The sequence below is a fragment of the Clarias gariepinus genome, chromosome 16, assembly GCF_024256425.1.
Source record: "Clarias gariepinus isolate MV-2021 ecotype Netherlands chromosome 16, CGAR_prim_01v2, whole genome shotgun sequence".
Classification (NCBI taxonomy): Eukaryota; Metazoa; Chordata; class Actinopteri; order Siluriformes; family Clariidae; genus Clarias; species Clarias gariepinus.
Window position 1 is genome coordinate 28528654 of NC_071115.1, and position 20378 is coordinate 28549031.

General features: G+C 41.6%; 1 protein-coding gene across 5 annotated transcripts in view; it reads right to left on the minus strand.

Moving 5' to 3' along the window:
• unc5a (unc-5 netrin receptor A) overlaps positions 1–20378 on the minus strand; it is a 217134-nt gene that overhangs the window by 62440 nt on the left and 134316 nt on the right. For 3 of the 5 annotated variants that reach the window (XM_053515477.1, XM_053515475.1, XM_053515474.1), the window contains exons 4-6: positions 19807–19910; positions 19097–19277; positions 14291–14458 (exon numbers count right to left, since the gene is read on the minus strand). In XM_053515477.1, the coding sequence (XP_053371452.1) occupies positions 14291–14458; positions 19097–19277; positions 19807–19910 (453 nt within the window). The remainder of the gene's footprint in view (positions 1–14290; positions 14459–19096; positions 19278–19806; positions 19911–20378) is intronic. The other 2 variants (XM_053515479.1, XM_053515478.1) reach the window with 1 other exon arrangement.

A 20378-nucleotide genomic window follows, 5' to 3' on the forward strand; every position in this document is an offset into this window, starting at 1 on the left:
ACAGCCGTCCTGCCAGGAACGAATTAAAGGAGGTGCCAAGGGTTTAATTCGGCTTGGCGAGATTATTAGCGCTGGTGTGAGTGTGAACGTGTGTGTGTGTGTGTGAGGTGCTGACGAAGCCTTTGGTCCGGATCCAAACTGTAACATTTGGCACGGAAAGTGGAACCAATCACATAATTGTCCTTGCATGGCATTGAGAAACGCCATCCGGGCCTTATTAGAGGACGGGGACCTGATGTAAGCGGGAATTAGCGACCGGCGCTCAGGCGTTAATCGTCCGAGTCAGATTTCAGATTTGCGCCATGAATCAAAAAAAAAAAAAAAAAAAACGGAGGAAAAAATGAAAAAAGCTGGATGGCAGATGGGAGGCTCGAGTCTACTTTTTACGTTTTATTTTATTTCATTTTATTTTACGATCCAAAGATCCGATCCACTGTTCCAATAAAAAAAAAAAAAATAAGAATCAGAATAAGTTTAGTTTTTTAACCAGTTCTACTCTATCACAACCTAAAAAGAGGGCGGAGTTTGGCGAGTCAATTTATTAGCAAAAATAAATAACAAATGCTGAGCTTTTGTGATAAATTAGGGGGAAAAAAGAGTCATGTGATGTGCACACGGTACCCACATCAAAGCAATGCGAATAAGTTTGCATTAGTATCCGCTACTCACCCAGCCTAGATTGCAATCTAGATTATATTTATTATTAATGTGTTGATGCATTAATTGAAATTTTAACGCATTACTATTTTATCGCCAATGATTCATCTAACCAAGTTTGAGACCCTAATGGCTTTCACGTGAGAGTGGCGGCTCAGGTGGCTAAGGCTCCAGGTTGTTCATTTTCGGATCTGAGGATCTGGGTTCGAGCCCCACGGTTGGTGGGTTGCCAGGCCCTGCACTACTCAGCCACTGCCTGCAGCGCCAGGCCCATTCAAGAGGTTTTAATTTAACATGAATTAAATGTTAACGTTTAAGATAATAATATAAAACTGCATAATTTGTTTCCTCCAACTAGTTTGTCATGTATTTCTTTATTCATTTATATTTATAATACTAGTAAATCTAAGGATCCTGAAATGGTGATTAATCACAGACTATGATGTGATTAACTAGATTAAAATTTTTAATCGACTGACAGCACTGATTCATTATTATCATTATCATTTTTTCATTCGACTTCAACCCTTAAATCTTCTTAACTGGCTCACTAACTCATTTTTTTCCCCTTTTCCATTTTTTTGTTCTTCAATAATACTTATTTTTCTTGCATGTTTTCTCCACCATATCCAAATGATCACGATAAATCAACAAATATAGAATTTATGACATCATTTTTATGACAGAATTTATGACATCATCCGAACTTTTTCAGGATGCATTAGCAGTTTTTGTTTTGTTTTCCTCCTAAAATGATCTCTGTACTCGAGCTAACAGACATTTGTGATTGTCTAACAAAAAAAACAGCATGGAGGAAGAATGGAATTATCACTCCTGGTCATGGTTTATAATTAAATCACCGGGTACGTCACCTGCGAGAGCTAACACCTGATTTTTTTGTCTCCGAGTACAGACTTTCTGGAGCTCACGGTGGTCGACTTTTGTTGGTCTCGGTTGTTTACTTCACCTCACCTTTGCAGGGGCAGACTTTTAATTTCCTGCTCTTTAAGAGCTACATGTAGAGTCGAAATCACAAAAAAAGCGGCAAAACCGCGATAGGTAAATGTTCACCCGGAACTGAAAAATAGCGGCTGTGGAGACCCGCTGACCTCGACGGCTTCTCTCTGGACAGAACTGAAGCAAATGCCGCAAGGTTCCAATCATTCCATGCTTGCGGGGGAAGGAGTAGTGTGTGTGTGTGTGTGTGTGTGTTTGTGTGTGTGAGACTCAATAACACAGCAGCAGGTCTGATTGTCATGTCGTCAAGGACAAAGTAGAAGGGCGTCCCTGCTGCTCTTTAGCGGGACGGCAGGGGGGCCATTACAACTCAAAAATCACAGAGTCACCTCGGGCCATCGTGTCCTTGACAGATTGAGAAAAATCACGCAAATAAACTCCCCAGAGGTGTAAAGACTCACAGATCGCTCGCATCCGCAGCGGTTTTATAACAGTAATTGAGAAAATCTACTGTTTGTAACCTGTGTTGGATTGAGTGAAGGAGGCGGGGCCTGGAGGTGGGGCCTGGAGGTGGGGCCTGGATGCCTGTCGGACTCCCCCAGAGAAGGGGGTGTGACTTGTACACATGTCAGTCTCGGTGAAGGAGGTGTGGCCTCTGTGCCTGTACAGGAGGTGTGGCTTCCGTGACTCTCAGATCCAGAGAAAGGGGGTGTGGCTTGTATGTCTGTCAGTCTCAGTGAAGCAGAGCAGGGGGCGTGGCCTAATGCCTCAAAAGACTACCTGCAAGTACTGACCTTTACCGTCTACCTTTACATGTTATAACCACTTTGTAGGGGGCCACACTACACACTAGGGAGGGACACTATATAGACAGCCTACTGGACATTCTTACATTTAATCCTACAGAGAGACACTAAACAGAGAGGCTGTTGTACATTAACCTCACTACATACTGTATAGGGACACTACATAGAGAGTCTATTTAGTTTAGTTTAATACCAGCACTTAACACTAAATACAGGGCATAGTCTACACTACACTCCCTATGAACACTATAAAGGGACACTACAATATATAACATCGGCACTTAAAGCACTACATATGGACACTACATACAGTATGGCAGAGAGCCCAATGTCCATTATATTCACTAAACACTACACAGGGACACTACACCGAGAGACTATTCTTTTATTAAACACTATATAGAGACACTACCTAGACACACTACATAAAGAAACCATTGTATAATACTGTACCTGCACTAAAAACACTACATAGGGAACCTAAATAGAGAGCTTTTTGTACATTACACTAACTAAATACTGAGAGAGTAGTCTCTAATGAACGTTACATTCACTAAACACTTAATAGGCACCCTAGGCACGTTGTACTATCCAGTCACTAGACACTACATAGGCACCATACAGTACACAGAAGGGATGGGAATCACAAGGGGCCACCCGATACGATATCTTTATGATACCTAGACACCGATTGCAATTTTATATGTGTCATGATTTTATACATAATCAGATTCTACAGTCATTTTTACAGATTTACAATTTAGATCAAAGTTGTGAACGTGTAAGTTTAGAGTGCACCACCTGCAGGATTATAGAGGAACTGCAACATTTAACTTCACCTCAAATGCAACAAATTATAAATAAAAAAATAATAGTAAAAAATAGACTTTGAATTCAGGATGGCGACAAATGAATCACCATGAAAAAACAACAACCACGATACATCGCTGAATCGATTTTTCTATCCTTCTTTACTTACATAGAGAGACTTTTGTACAACACCAGCACTTAAAACACTACATAGGGAGCGTCTATTAGCCATTCTCTTATTAAACACGATCTAGGGACACTACATAAACAGATTTTTGCACACTACACTTACTGAACACTTTACATGGATCTTGTCCCACTAGATACAGTACAATCTAGGGACACTATCTAGGGAGCTACATAGGGAGCGTCTATTAGCCATTCTCTTATTAAACACTGTCTAGGGACACTACATGAACAGATTTTTGCACACTACACTTACTGAACACTTTACATGGATCTTGTCCCACTAGATACAGTACAATCTAGGTACACTATCTAGGGACACTACATGGGAAGCGTCTATTAGCCATTCTCTTATTAAACACTATCTGGGGACACTACATAAACAGATTTTTGCACACTACACTTACTGAACACTTTACATGGATCTTGTCCCACTAGATACAGTACAATCTAGGGACACTATCTAGGGACACTACATAGGGAGTGTCTATTAGCCATTCTCTTATTAAACACTATCTAGGGACACTACATAAACAGATTTTTGCACACTACACTAACTAACCACCTTACATGGATCTTGTCCCACTAGATACAGTACAATCTAGGGACACTATCTAGGGACACTACATAGGGAGTGTCTATTAGCCATTCTCTTATTAAAAACTATCTAGGGACACTACATAAACAGATTTTTGCACACTACACTTACTGAACACTTTACATGGATCTTGTCCCACTAGGTACAGTACAATCTAGGGACACTATCTGGGGACAGTACATAGGGGGCGTCTAATAGCCATTCTCTTATTAAACACTATCTAGGGACACTACATAAACAGATTTTTGCACACTACACTTACTAAACACTTTACATGGATCTTGTCCCACTAGATACAGTACAATCTAGGGACACTATCTAGGGACACTACATAGGCAGCAGTCTTATGAGCATTAATGCGTTTCTTTTCCTCGCTCTTCCCATGAGGAGGCCTGTTAGTCCCCCATCACACTCATCACACGTGAGAGAGAAACGACAGCTCTAATCCGTTATTCCCTTTCCCTCCATTTGCAGTCAGTGAAATGAAAAGTAGCGCTGAGGATGGAGGCACTGAAACGTTTCAGAAAAAAGACCCCGTATACCCCAACACACACACACACACACACACACACACACACACACACAGAATCCTGAACAGATCTTCGGTTCTTCACGCAAACACAGGCGTGCAAGAAACAGCAATATTTTACCATTTGATCTATTTTGGCTCAGCCGCTGCACGCGGTTACGCGTCTTCTGCACCGAGTGTGTGCGTTACATGTAAAGCCATGCAGAGTCAAAAGCTGAGCATAAAGCGATCAACAACAGAGTGAAACAAAAGAGCAAAAAAACATGAAGACGACACAAGGAGTAGGAAGGAATAACGAAATAAAAGTGAAATACAGGAAATCTAAAGATGAGAAAGAGTTCAGCTCGTGAGGATCTTCATCGTCTGTGAGGAATTTGATTTGCTCCGTGTGTGTTTGGATTATGTACGACTCCACGAGTGTGTGTCTCTGCTTTCCAAAGTCTGTCGATAGAACAGGATCAACAAACTATAAGCAAAACGCAATACCGTGTAATTCAGGGACGGAAACCACGCCTCCTTTACTTTGAATGACACACAGAGGCCACGCCTCCTTCACTGAGAATGACACACAGAGGCCACGCCTCCTTTACTGAGAATGACGCACAGAGACCACGCTTCCTTCACTAAGGATGACAGAGGCCACGCCTCCTTCACTGAGAATGAGACAGAAAGGCCACGCCTCCATTACTGAGAATGGCACACAGAGGCCACGCCTCCTTCACTGAGAATGACTCACAGAGGCCACGCCTCCTTCACTGAAAATGATCCAGATGTCACGCCTTCCTATCAGAATGACACACAAAGGCCACGCCTCCTTCACTGAGAATGACACACAAAGGCCTCCTTCACTGAGAATGACACACAAAGGCCACGCCTCCATTACTGAGAATGACACACAGAGGCCACGCCTCCTTCACTAAGAATGAACCAGATGCCACGCCTTCCTATCAGAATGAATCACAGAGACCACGCCTCCTTAAATGTGAATGAAGCAGAGGCCACATCTTCTTTACTCAGAATGAACCACAGAGGACACACCCCCTTACCTGAGAATGAAGCACAGAGGCCACGCCTCCTTCACTGAGACTGAAGCATAGGCCACACCCCTTCACCGAGGCTGAAGCATAGGCCACACCCCTTCACTCAGGCTGAAGCATAGGCCACACCCCTTCACTGAGGCTAAAGCATAGGCCACACCCCTTCACCGAGGCTGTGCTGTCTGAGCCTAATCTTGCAATTTACACTAACTAGCCTGTGAGTTAACTACTAATTAACCCTCTGATGTGTGTTGTGTGACTGCCACACCCTTTTCTTTGCTCTTCATCTGCTTGAGATTTACTTCCTCATCTCTCTTCCTCATCTCATCTTATGCTAATCTGTTTGCACAAGAAAAAATAGAAGGTGTCCGTTTGTTGTGCACTCTTCCTTTTTTTCAGGATATTTCAATTTGCCCACGGTTGATGGACTCGAGGAGGAAGGACGTGACATACGAATCCAGTTAGCAAACAAAAACTGTGAAACGCTAATCAGCTCCGGTGGGTGTCGACTTTCGCAAGACCTCTCGCAAATGAAATGCTGCTTTTTCATGGCCAAAAGATGACAAGCGGTGTCAGTCCTGATGTGTTCTCCAAAAGCTATTTTATCTAAGTACATGGAAAAAGTGTGTGTGTGTGTGTGTGTGTGTGTGTGAGTGTGCATGCATGCAAATGTCTTTATACTTGAGGTGGGTTTGTCATTGTGTGCTAGAACTGAGATGATAAATGATTTTGTGCATAATCAGCATATCTAGTGTCCCTATGTAGTGTTTAGTACGTATTGATGTTTAGTAGTGTACCCACTGTATGTAGTGTTTAAGTAATGCATTAATGTACACTAGTGTACCTATATATTGTTAATTGATGCATTAATGTACAGCAGTGTCCCTGTGCAGTGTTTATGGGAAACTAAGCCACTTGTGTCCCTTTGTGATATTTATTAGATAGTGTCCCTACGTAGTGTGTAGTGTGGCGTTAATGTTCAATAAGCTGATGATGTACAGTAGAGTTAATTAGTGCACAAAGTATACAGCAGTGTAGTATCTAGTGTTTAGTAGGGCAATAATATATATATATACGTAGTAGTGTCTTTATGTTGTGTTTATGATGCATTACTGTCCTACTAAACACTACATAGGAAACCTACTGTGCATTTATTGTCCACTCTGTAGAGTTTAGTGTGGAATGTACAGTAGGCTCCCTGTGTAGTGTTTAGGCAAACAATAATGTGCAGTATGCTCCCTACATAGTGTTTAGTGACACAGCAATGTACAATAGGCTCCCTATTTAGTGTCTAGTAAGACAATAATGTACAGTAGACTCCCTATGTAGTGTTTAGTGAGACAATACTGTACAGTAGGCTCCCTATGTGGTGTTTAGTGAGACAACAATGTACAACAGGATCTCTGCATAGTGTTTAGTGACACAGCAATGTACAATAGGCTCCCTATTTAGTGTTTAGTAAGACAATAATGTACAGTAGACTCCCTATGTAGTGTTTAGTGAGACAATACTGTGAAGTAGGCTCCCTATGTGGTGTTTAGTGAGACAACAATGTACAACAGGATCTCTGCGTAGTGTTTAGTGAGAGAATAATGTACAGTAGGCTATATTTGGTGTTTAGTGAAAAAGAAATTTGCAGGATCCTCCCTATATAGTGTTCAATGATAATGTGCAGTAGCCTCACTACGTAGCAATGTAACAGTAGGCTTCATATGTAGTATCAAGTGACAATAATGTACAGTAGGCTCTCTATGTGGTATCAAGTGACAATTATGTACAGTAGGCTCCCTATGTGGTATCAAGTGACAATTATGTACAGTAGGCTCCCTATGTAGTATTAAGTGACAATAATGTACAGTAGGCTCCCTATGTAGTATCAAGTGACAATTATGTACAGTAGGCTCCCTATGTGGTATCATGTGACAATTATGTACAGTAGGCTCCCTATGTAGTATTAAGTGACAATAATGTACAGTAGGCTCCCTATGTAGTATCAAGTGACAATTATGTACAGTAGGCTCCCTATGTGGTATTAAGTGACAATTATGTACAGTAGGCTCCCTATGTGGTATTAAGTGACAATTATGTACAGTAGGCTCCCTATGTAGTATCAAATGACAATTATGTACAGTAGGCTCCCTGTGTAGTATCAATAATGCTGTACATCCTGTAGGCTCCCTATGTAGTGTTTAGTGAGAGAATAATGTACCATGTGTAGTGTTTAGTGGGGTATTGTTGTTCAGTTGTCTTTCTGCATGGTGTCTCTATGTAGTAAAGCTATTCTGCGTCCCTTTACCGTGGGGGCGACCTACAGTAGCGGCCATATACATTGATATATTGTGTGTGTGTGTGTGTGTGTGTGTGTGTGTGTGTGTCGGTCGAGTCGCTCTGTGTGACGTCTTTGATGAGCGGCGTTAGGCCTTTAAGAGCCTCTCCAGTGCCCTGCAGACCTAAACAGCGTGACTCAACGGACACGAGGACCATCAAGATCAATGTAGCCATTACAACACACACACACACACACACACACACACACACACACACACACACACACACTATTGCCACTACTGTAGCTATACACACATACAGTGTTACAGTGTTACCTTATGCCTTTCACACAGAAGCAAATAATAGCCGAAGTGCTAGTGCTTGGTGATTACAGGATCACACACACACACACACACACACACACACATAGAGCTTTATTATATAACACACACTTTACATTATTCTAATGTAGTCAGTGAGCATCGGATCAGCATCCAAATGATTTAAATGATTAATTCCTCCGCGATGTCGCACTCTGATTACACTCGCTAATGGTTTAGACGCAGAAGCGTTCGAACCTCGTCATTAAATTTCAGCACTGATTGTCAGCACTATCGGATCATTATTATTAGTAATATTTTTTTTTTTACACAAATGCTTCCTAAAAATACCACCTCTCTCTCTCTCTCACACACACACACACACACACGCAGACAGACACGGTATCCAGATTTGTCCTAGAGGTGCTGAGCGCGTGTCGTTTATCAGTGCTCCCTGACGTCTCGGTGTGCCGAGCGGAGCTGTTTTCGGGCACCTGATGCCAGTCAGCAAATGATGATTTATGCCCGTCGAGCTCACCGCCGGTGGCTTTGATAAATCGAGATGAAGTGTGCGTTGTGATTTTCAGCGCCGGCGGTTTGTCCGAGTGCGCGATTGTGCGGTGATGAATGTGCGAGAGAGAGTCGCTCTCTCTGTCTCGGGTGAACGCGCCGGAGCTGAGGGTGTACGCCGGTCACATGGGACAGGGGACGGGACATCTACAGATCTCTCTCTCTCTCTCTCTACGTATCCTTTATTCTTCTTCACTTGATCACGATCTCTATTACTCTTCCACATGCATCACTCCGTCCTGTTTTAACTTTGAGTTGATCCTCCTTGAAATGATCACACAAGGTCACAGGGTTCACCTGAGCATCATTCTCATATTATTGTGTATTTTCATGAAAAAAAAAGGAATTGGATCAAATAACGAACATGGCTAACTGATTACTGCTAATGTCTCCATGCTAAAGAAATGAACACTAACTGATGAACAACTACAAAAATATTTCTTTCCAGACGAGCGTTTTAAATCTCGATCTCCAAGCAAAGCAAAGAACATTCGGAAATATCTTGCGGAGATGCGCAGGTCTTTGTCTGCATCACACGTGTGAATGGGTTCAAAAATAGCTTCGTTCCCGCTCACGTTTTCAAAGAGCCATTCGGCAGCACAACACTGTTGGAAAATAGCTTCGCCCCCCCAAAATGTTTTTTTTTCTCCAAATATCTTTGTCTGCACAAATATTTGAAAAAATTAAGTTGAAAAAATATTTGTCTGCACAAACGTTTCTGAAAATATCACTGCATGAATATTTTCGAAAAATATCTTTGTTTACATAAAATATACCTCGTCTTTTTCTGATCTGCAAAACCTTTTTATCTCCATCTGCACAAACATTTTCAGAAAAACTCTTTGTCTACGCAAACATTTTTGAAAAATACCTTCTACTACAAGCTTAAAAATACACGGCCTGGCCAGAAGAAAACAAAACAACGATCGGCATTTCATTAAGGGACAAATTACTGGGCTGCATTAAGGAAAGAAAACAACAAAGGAGATTTGAAATGACTGGAAATGAGTCAAGAACACATCATTAAAACCAGGAAGGATTGTGCTGATCCGTCAACTTTGTGGATGAATTGTGGTCTGAAAAAAAATCTAGGATGAATAAATGGACTTTTGGATATTCACACACGGTGTGACGAGAACTCACAGGATTGAGACTAAACAACTGTGTGTCCATAAAAAAAAACTTAGGAAGAAAAAAAACCCTTAACGATTGTTAACGAGAGTTTGGAGTAAGTGAAAAAGGTCATGTGACCTGATGAGTTCAGATTGATCCTATTCCAGGGCGATGGGCGTGTCAGGGTGAGAAGGGAACCACCATGAAGCGATGCACCCACCATGCAAATCTGATCTAGACTCCAGTTCCGATGTACTGTATGGTCAGATTATCACATCTATGGAGACCCTGATGGCATATCCCAGGACTCGGATTATAGAAAAATGCATTTGGGATCATGAAAAGTCATTTCCATACATGACACCACGGTGGACACCACAGTGTGTGTAATCAAAGCTAAAGGTGTTTGAATGAAATCCTAGGGTGTGACTTTTTGTTTTTGATTAATTGTGTGAATATGACACTTAGTGAAATGAGAGATGGGGGGAACTGGGGAGGCCTGCACTGCACAACATATGGGGTAGCAGCTTCCACCCTTTACCACACTACACATCTTTTATTCCTTCCCCTTTCCTGCATCACTTCTCCTTCTTCTTTTCCTTTTTTCTCCTTCCATTCATTCCTCTTTATTGAATCGTTCTTCGCACATGCAGTCTATTTCTATTTCCTCATTTCCTCCGCCTTCCCTTTTCCCTCGGCTTTCTCTTTTCCTCCCCTCGGTGCAGGAAGATGCTATTTGTGCCCTAATCATGTGAAATCCATCCCCACGCTGAACCCCCCTGTCGGGCTGCTGCGATGCCCCTGTTGCCTGCTGTACTGTTTCAAGGCTTCGTTTACTTACTGCGTTGCGTCTTATTAAATTACGCTCACTGTTGCGTCCCGAAACGGGAGACGAGCTTAAGTAGCCGAACTCGGCCGAAGACAGAAAAAGACGGAGCTACAGCTGACAGAGTCGATTTCCTTCACCGTTGTGTTTTTTTTTTTTTCCCCTGCCGGGCATTAATGCTTCCATTATGCTGCTTTGGCGACGAACCGTGCTGCCAGCAGTGGGTTGTGTCTCCGACGTCAGTGTGGAAGCAAAGCATCAGCACATCCATTTCAAATTGCATACGATCGATAAAACCCGAGGATAACCAGTCATGCTGCTCTCTCTCTCTCTCTCTCTCCGTCACACTCTCTCTCGTTCTCTCTCTTGTTCTGTATGTGTGTGTGTGTGTGCGTATGTGTCAGAAGCACGCTGTGTGAAATCGCACACTAATGCTCATGAGTGCACAAGCAGCTCGGCCGTATCCCGAACTCTGGATGACTCGCAGCGAGGCACCGAGTCCACATGTGGCAACAGCGAAGCACGCACAGCAAATAAAAAAGCATGAGGACTAGCCATGAATAATAAACACCACACGCGTCAGGCCAAGCAACCACAGACGGCACGCTGCGAAAACCGCTAGCTGGTGAAAGCAGTTGATCAGCCAGGATGTGTTTTTTTTGTTTTTTTTTAAACGTTCAACATTTGATTTATGTTTATTTTCTTGCATCAAATCTGTGAAAATCGTGATGTGGCTGAACATGTGGCTGAACTCTTTCCTATTTAAAGGCGGCCATTCTGGCGGTTTGGTATCACTCTACCTCTAATGACTCTGCCTCCCGTTGTTTGAAGGTCTTATAAAATCTCCATTCAAGTTCCGAAATGTTTTATATCTCGAGCACATTTACATTTACACTTATCCAGAGCGAGTTATTGTCACTGGTGTAGATCCTCACTAATGTAAAGTAATGATGCGGCTGACCGTACGCTGTTGGGGGGCACTTCGGATTAAAATAGGTAACACAGTGGTACCTCGACTTACGAACAACCCGACTTAAGAATTTTCACCTTGAACTAAAATTTAGCAGGAAATTTGCCGCAAAACCGAAAAGCATTTTGGTCATACTGTACCGAAGCGACAGAACTCAACTCAACTCAACTCAAAATTCAGAAATTTGAATTTAAACGCTAACTGAGGTTGTTCCGTTTGTTTGAGCGGAAAGACAAGTTTAAATAAAGATCAAGTGAGGTTTAATGTCTATTTATTTTATATTTTACTACCTGTATTTTCTAACCGTTTGATGGTTTTACATGCAAAAACATAATGATAGCGTTGTACAGTAAATTAATAATATTGGTAATATTTCTGACTGGCTGGAACAGATCATCTGCATTTACATTATTTTCTCTGGGAAAATTTGTATTACGTTTCGCACAACAAAATTTCACCTCAGGAACTCGGATTAAATTTGTTCTACTGTACTTTTAGCTTTACTTTTATAGTTTGGTTTCACTGTTTAAAGTTATAAAGGTTTTAGAAAAATGTTATCCATATTTTTAGTGAGGATTTGTCTAACTGTACGGCCGTTAGCATTAGCCACGTTTAGACTGAACCTGGGATCACTTTTACCTCAGAGCAGTTTGTTACTGTATCACTCCAGCCCTAGTGACTTCACCTCACAACTTTTTAAAGCTTTACAGCTGACTGCGTAACTAAACGCTGTGGTTTTAAAGAAGTTTTGGATTAAACTGCTAATCACTTTTACCTCAGAGCGGTTTGGTATGACTCTACCTCTAATGGCTCCGCCTCCAAATGTTTTAAGGTATAAAAGTCTTATAAAATCTTATCCAAATTTTTTTTTTGGTTTGATATATTTGGTAATAATTTGGTTAACTGTACAGATGTTAAAGAAGTGGCCATTTTGGACTGAACTAGGAATCACTTTTACCTCAGAGCAGTCTGATATAACTCTACATAAAATATATAACGATTTGACAAATTCTAACCATAATCTTTTTTATTGTTTTTTTTTTCTGTTTAATGATATTTTCACTAACGGCTGTTTTTGATTGTCTATTGGCTTTACCTCCCAATGTTTACAGGTGTACCGCGCTGTTAAAGAGGCGGATCTTTTCAAGTTAACTGATGCTCACTTTTACCTCAGTGAGGTTCAGTATCACTCCGCGGCTCCGCCTCCCAATGTTTATCTAATATTTGTACTGTAGTAATGCGGTATAAAAGTGATACAGAACAAAATGTACATCTATGTTTATTCTTATCCAACACGTCTATAATGTATGACTTAACGTTATGATTTATTTATTTATTTATTCTTTTTTAAAACAATGCATCGCTACGATGCCCCCTGGTGGCTTGGAGGATTAGAGATTGTACAGGTTTACAGAGTGATACCACTTTCTGCCATTATCCTTATTTGTAAAATCAGCATAAAAATCAGACGAGCACATAATGAGATTTAAATTAAAGATTTTGCTTCAGAATGACTTACAGCACTCATTAACCTTTGAAGCAAAACTTTGAGACCGAACATGTCTTGGTATAAATTTTCTTTTGCTAAAGAATTCGACATGCTTCCTACGGAGGCTGCATTTATAATGGTTTATGAGTACCATCAGCTTTTATGTAAAATATTCCACTTCTTGACAATTAAACCAAATGCAATAAAACAGTCAAACATTTTTCTGAGATCAAAATTTCAACTAACTACGACCACATTTATATCAATGCCGTTATAAGGCAATATGCATATCGTTATTATATTACTATAAATTGTTGTAGTATTCAAATTGTTTTTTATAACACCAATTCACAAGAGCATCACAGGAATGCCTTTACATTTATGCTTATAATAAAGCGTGCAATGACTTATAAATGCATTTATAACTGGATATAATGGTTTTCATAGGTTACTATAGCTATAGAAAATATTACCAAGTCTTCACATCTAAAAAGGGTTTATTTAATGCTATTAACATTATGATGTGTTCCAAGCCCTTCACAATGCATGATAAACATTGAGTGCATTTTCATAAATGATTATTATACTGCACAATGGATGTATTATGGCATGCTATGAAGGTGTCCATAAATAATTAGGGATATGACAAGAGAATGGTATAATCCTTTTATCGCCTTTAACATTCGATCCTTTTTGTCTAAAAACCCGGACGTAGCTACAGCTGAGGATTTGTCACGTAGGATTTAAGTGAACGAGAACTTGTCAGTCCAACGTGACTGAAGCCGATGCTGTTCACTGTCAGCTCCGCAGCTTCTGAGCGACGGTTTGAACTTTCGCTCAAGTTAACATCAGGTGAGTCAGTGATCTCTCGGTGAAAGAAAAAAAAAATGCGTCTGACAGGCTGATGCACGTAGAGGTGGGAAACCTGAATGACAATTCAGAGACACAGTTTCTACGGCGCAGAGCGATTCGTGGCACACAGTTCCACCAGGGTAAAAAAAATACAGCTTAGACCAAGCTTAGACAGGTTTACACAGATTAGTGCATTACTGATGGCAGATTAAATAGTCAGACCTAATCCAGTTACACTAGTCTAAGCTGTTTTTTTTTTTTCTTTTTAAAGCAGCTAGAAAGCGAGCACGGTGGGCGTTTACCTGGACAGGTGGCAGTGCAGGCGCTCGTCTGGACGCTCTGGCCCTCGCAGGCGGAGCCTCCGTTCAGGGGGGCGGGGTTAGTGCAGCTCCGGCTCCTCTTCTGCCAGCCACGTCCGCACACGGCGCTGCACGCCGACCACGTGGCCCACGTGGACCACCCGCCGTTCACTGCTCGCCCACCAAAGAAACGAACACAGCAAGTCAGGGTTACCCGACGAGATAGACTGTCCGAGCTGCTGTTCTTAAAATCTTTCGCTCAATCAGAATCGAGACTCAAGCATCAGTGAGATAAGGTGGATTCATTTTTTTTTTAGCAATACTGTAACCTCGTCTGGCAGTCATGGCTGAGATATTTCATGTTTTGTACATTATACATAACAGAAATAACTTTTTCTATACAGATACAGACTTTGTGTCTTCACTTGTCCTCATTAAAAACTTCTCCAGTAGAGTGTGTGTGTGTGTGTATGAGTGTGTGTGTGCTCACGGAATATGAGCGCTTTGATACTGGCTTAGCTGAAGAACGTATTATAACAAGATGAAAAATATTGTTCGTCGACTCCTTTTAGATTCGTGCCAGTTGCCCGATTCCCTTGAGAGCCCGCTCGTTCTGATTCGAGCTCAGGGCCAGAACGTCTGCTTTGGGAAATGATTTCATTATTCCGAATGATGAGAGCATTTGCATGCTGACAATGAAAGATAAAGCAGAGTATTATTTGCTTGATTTCATGTTGGATGTGATATTGGACTCCGAGAAGGTCAACGGTTCACGCTGTAATTTAAAGAAGGCGCCGGTCGCCGCGATGCTGTGAAAAACGCTTCGTTATTTAACGTCAAGATCTGAAATTTGTTCTCATTGTGGCGTTTTCTGTAAGGAGGTGTTAATTTAATTGATAAAAGGACTCTTGAGTGTAGCATGACAAGCTGCAATTTTTGTCATCTTATTAACTTCCAGAAAGAAAAGGAAAAAAAAAAGATTATTTTCCTACAACAGGATGACTCTGAAAGGTTTATCCGCTACATATTTGCTGCAGTGTCTACGCAAAGATGCGGGATTTACCATGGTTTATACAGCGAGCAAATACGATTAAGGCAAATATAGCAAATAAGACTAATCATTAGCCACGCACTGTAACGTTCAGTTGTTTTTAGAGCTCTTTGCTGGCTGCAAGTTTGACAAAAAAAATCATAATAATAATAATAAAGATTTTTTATTTAATTACAAGCATTTATCATCCCTTAAACTCAACTTTTAAGTTCTGTTAAAATGTTCTATATTGTGCACATCTTTTTTAACATCAGCTCCGTTCCTGATGTGGGAGGAGCTAAATCTCTTGACCAGAAAAAAACTTAATTAAATCGTATCGAAAATCCAGAACAATGAAGATGGAGCCTCAGTTTGAAACCACAAGCAATGCTAATCCTAACACTAACGCTAGACTATGTGATGAGCGCTTCTAACACCACCCGGTCGAAGAGTTTCCCCTCGACAACGTGGCCGCGCTGTGAGAATTAATGCACATCTTATCGCTCTGTTGTCCCTTGTCAAGCTACAACGCCTGCAATCAATCAGCTACTCTAAAGAAGTGTTCCTTCCTGAACCACACACACTGATTACTCGGTTTAACACCGGATTCATTTCGGCAAGCTTGTGTGGTATGCACGCTCGCTCACTGCCCCCATGTACCCCGAGACGCTGAGACGTTACTCTGCGAGCGATACGAGGCCGGGGGATTGCGCGACGATCCAGAGTCCAAAGTTCACGTTTAGTTTTTAATCAAGCCCCACGTCTCTCTTTGGCTTCTCTCTCAGAGCTTAAAGGAAATCTGATTTCTTCTGATTTGTTTTCGGGTAGCCTTGATCACCAGTCAGGCCGCTGAGGGCTCCTAATTCACAGGCTGAATCACTTCCGGAGCCTCTCTAGCGCCAGTGATTGCCCACCGCCGAGAGGGAAATTGCGCGGCGGTGGCTGGTGCGAGGGCCCTGATTACCTCTTAGTGCACAGTCGAGTCATGTCAAAGCCGGCTTCGTTAAAATGCATCTCTACCCTTCTTTCTCTCTCTCTCTCTTTTTTTCTTCCGCGGCTATAATAACAGCCCTCACCCCACAGCCAATGAGCGTTCACGCAAAAGCTTCACATGAGTAAACTGACATTTTAATGTGAAGCCGTAGTGGGAGAAAAAAAGAAAAAGAAAAAGAAGAAGAAAAAACAGGATCAGGTCTAATAGTTCCTTTTGATGAAAAGCTATTCAAAAGATTTTCCGCTGTAATTAATTTTTTACAATGGAGGCAAATTGGCCGTCATGTTGGCGCAAATTGTATGAGCCGGACCTACCGTTTACTCGCTGTTTCCCTGCCTCTGATTAATGATGCAAAAACGCAAGAGGAAAAAAAAACTCCTTTAATTCCTCCTCCTTACAAATCGTCTCTTTATTATTAAAGGACGTTTTTTTTTTTTAACATCTATAGCTATCTATATTAAATATGAGAAAATAGATATAGGATTATTTTTAAAAAATGACTAAACATTTTCTGTGTGCGTCCATTAGGCTTGGACCTCTCGAATTCCGCCTGGTGTGAGTGAGTGACTGACTCTGCTCTGATTAGCCGAGCCCATTATCTTGCCTTTAATATATGCTAGCTTTAGTCCGAGGAGTCCTGGGACCTCCGTCTGCAATAAGGAATGGCCTAAGGCTGTGCATAATAATAAAGGTCAGCTCACTTATCAAGGCGATTCGTTATCCGATTTCAGCAGAGAGGAGAAGATGCACGGCTGTGGGAAAGCTAGCGACGTCAGGGTTTGCATGTTCTGCTAGTATCACAGGGTGTTGCTAATATTTCTTGGCTTGATTCTAGTCTAACGTTTTAACAGGCGTTATTACTGAGGTGTTTTCCTGTTTCTTATTCACGGGCAGAGGTGGCAAGGAATGAAGTACTGTACAACTACTTTATCATTGTACTTATGTGGTTTTTTTGTGTATTTGCGCTTTCCCGTAAGTGATATGATACTTTTCACTTATACTCCATACATCTTTGATAAAAACCTGTACTTTTACTCACTACATTTTAAATAGAAACTCGTTACTTTTCAGGTAATGATCACATATAAGTGTCTTGATTTTCTGATCTAAACTCCATATGACATCTGAGTGACACCAGTTCCCAGGAATTACTGACAACCATGATTGACGGTTACCCGGGCAGATTTTCCTCTGTAATTAATTTCTTATAAATCTGGGCAAACAAATCCTACCAACTTGGTCTCTGGGCTGCAGATTCTTCTGGTGTACTTGTTTAAATAAGATTAGACGTGATCTAGATAAGTAGTTAACATACTGAGCAAAAAAAGTTGTGAACTCTTACACATTTGATTTGTGTTTCACGCCAATAACAATGTTATAAGTATATTTATAAAGTTTTGGCACGTCCTTAAACCTCATTGTATTCTGAATGGTTGCAGTATGCCCATATTTAACAGTTTGTATTATGCAGAGTAGCAATGTTAGCAACTAGCTAGCTAAGCCAAAGTAATGAAAGATGCTAACAATGCTGCTTGCCGTTCATTTATCTCATCTTCAATACTGCTTTATGCTATATTCAGGGTCGTGGGGACCTGGAGCCTATCCCAGAAGGCTTAGGGCATGAGGCTGGGTACACCCTGGACAAGGTGCCAATCCATCGCAGGACACACACACACTCATTCGCAAACTGCAGGCAATTTGGGAACGCCAATTAGCCTAGCCTAAATATCTTTGGACTGTGGAAGGAAACCAGAGTACGCGGAGGAAACCCACCAAGCACTGGGAGAACATGCAAACTCCATGCACACAGAGACGGGAATCAAACCCGGACCCTGGTGGTGCTAACCACCACACCACCGTGCCGCCGCCGTTTATTTAATTAAAGTAAAACCTCGTCACCAGACTCGTTATCAACAGCTTCAACTTCAACTGTGCTTAATTATACTTTCAAATACTGTTTATCAGTAACTCAGGCAGGTAGAGATCCCCCAAAAAATCTTGTTTCTTTGTGCAGTACTTTTACCTGTACTTTTGTATTTAAAGCACATATTTAGCACTTCTACTTTAAAAAACAAAACAAAAACAAAAAAGTCGAAGTGGTACTTCTACTTATTTTGGAGTTTTTAGATGAGTACTTGTACTCGAGTATTGAGTTTCTTCACAAGTGCAACATTTCGTTAACAAATAGAATTCAATAATATTTACATTAGCATACTTTCTAGCATATTTGCTGTATTAGTGCTCTGGTACAGATTAGCATTTTTGTACAAGCTGTGTTTGGTGTTTGGTGTATACTTTTCATACACACTTGTCATTTTGGTTTTGTTGCTATGAGTTAGGATAAGGTTTTTTGTGATTGTTTACATAGTTTATAAGTTTGCTAGCTAGCTATCAAATTTAGCTAGTGGTCTAGTCAGATGTAGATTTAAAAAGTATATCTCTTATAAATAAGATTTGTTTTAAAAACTCAGAATCTGCCGCGAGTATAAATCTTTTCTCCAGATTAATGATAAGTCCTGAAAGGTTATTGATAATAATTAGCCTAAAAATGGCGAGTTTATTTCCATAAACTTTTAGTATAGCGTGGATAATTTGGTGCTTTGCATTAATGATGAATTTAAACTTATTTACAATGTTAGCATGCGGTTATTAGTACTGACGGATTTTGGATTTTAGAGACCAACGTTGAGGTTTAACCCCCATCTCGGAGTCTTACATATATATCGCGTAGGTAAAAGCCATTGAGTGTGTGAAAAATGGGTGAGGAGGTGCAGATGAGACGCACCGTAGACAATCACGGCGGCTGAGGAGCTTTTGCGTCGCGCCACAATGTTCTTGGCCACGCAGGTGTAGTTGCCGGTATCGGCCAACCGGGCTTGTTTGATGATGAGATTATGGTCCGCTGTGATGAAGAAATTGGAGTCAGCCTTGGGGTCGATCAGCTCATCATTTCTCTGCCATTCCACCTGAAGAATCACACACACACACACACACACACGAACAACAATAAAAAGCTATTTTCACAGTTTCTGTTTGATGCCCCTTTGACATCTGCTCAAGACGTGAGTTTAATTTTGTCACTGGGGACCAGGACAGAGGATTAGCTCCAATCTTTTCAGCCACAGCCGAAGAGTCAGAAAAAAAAGTACTGAATTGAAATCCCGAGTGTTCAGCCAGTCCTGGACGCTTTGGCAGGCAGAACCGAGTCAGCTTGGAGCTGAATATTTCATGCGTCAAACTTCTGCGGGAGCTGCTGTTATTATTAGGCCGCTCCGTTGAGCAGCGTGAGCGGAAGCAGCTGGACGCAGTCTGGTCCAGTCCTCTGCCCTCCGCAAAACTGCCTACATTATTAATGGAGCTAACGCCGGTGCCAAAAAAAAGCCAGAGCTGGACCTCTCGCGTGGTGGAAAACTTGGCCAATACAGAGACGTGAGGCTAAATCAAACGAGCAGCATAATTAGCAGATGGCTTCATCAATAAACAGGTTGCTCATACCTCTGCGATCGGGACGCCCTCTGGAGGATGGCAGCGGAGGAGCACCTCCTGGTCGAGCGCCACCTCTTTGCCTAGCGGCTCCTCCTCGAAGTTCTTCCTGAGATCTGTAAAGCGAGAGCGTGAATATAAAAAAAAAACATCTGGAGTAAAGTCGCATGACATAAGCAGATACCATGACTAAATATCAATGATCATTATCCCTTTTAGCGTTTTAAGACATCGTGACTAATAAAAACCCCTGAAAACCGTGTCTGAAGGCAACCCAAAGCCATGACGCACAACACGTAGAAGGAAGCCTTGTTATGACAGGAAGGCGAAGGTTCGTCCACAACTCCAGGCGTAGGCGTCAACAGTCTTGTCTACAGCTGTTGTTTGTTTGTTTAGGAGCCTGCAATGATCCACCTGCATGAGACGGAACCACAGCACAGGCCCTGGAGCTTATTCCGAGCTGCACGGATGAGTTCGAGGATGGCTGAAGCCCTCTGGGCTGAGAATCAACCGAGAGCAATTGCATTATTCCTTCCTAGCCCTGTGCACACACTGAACATTTTTAACACTGAGAGATCCACAAC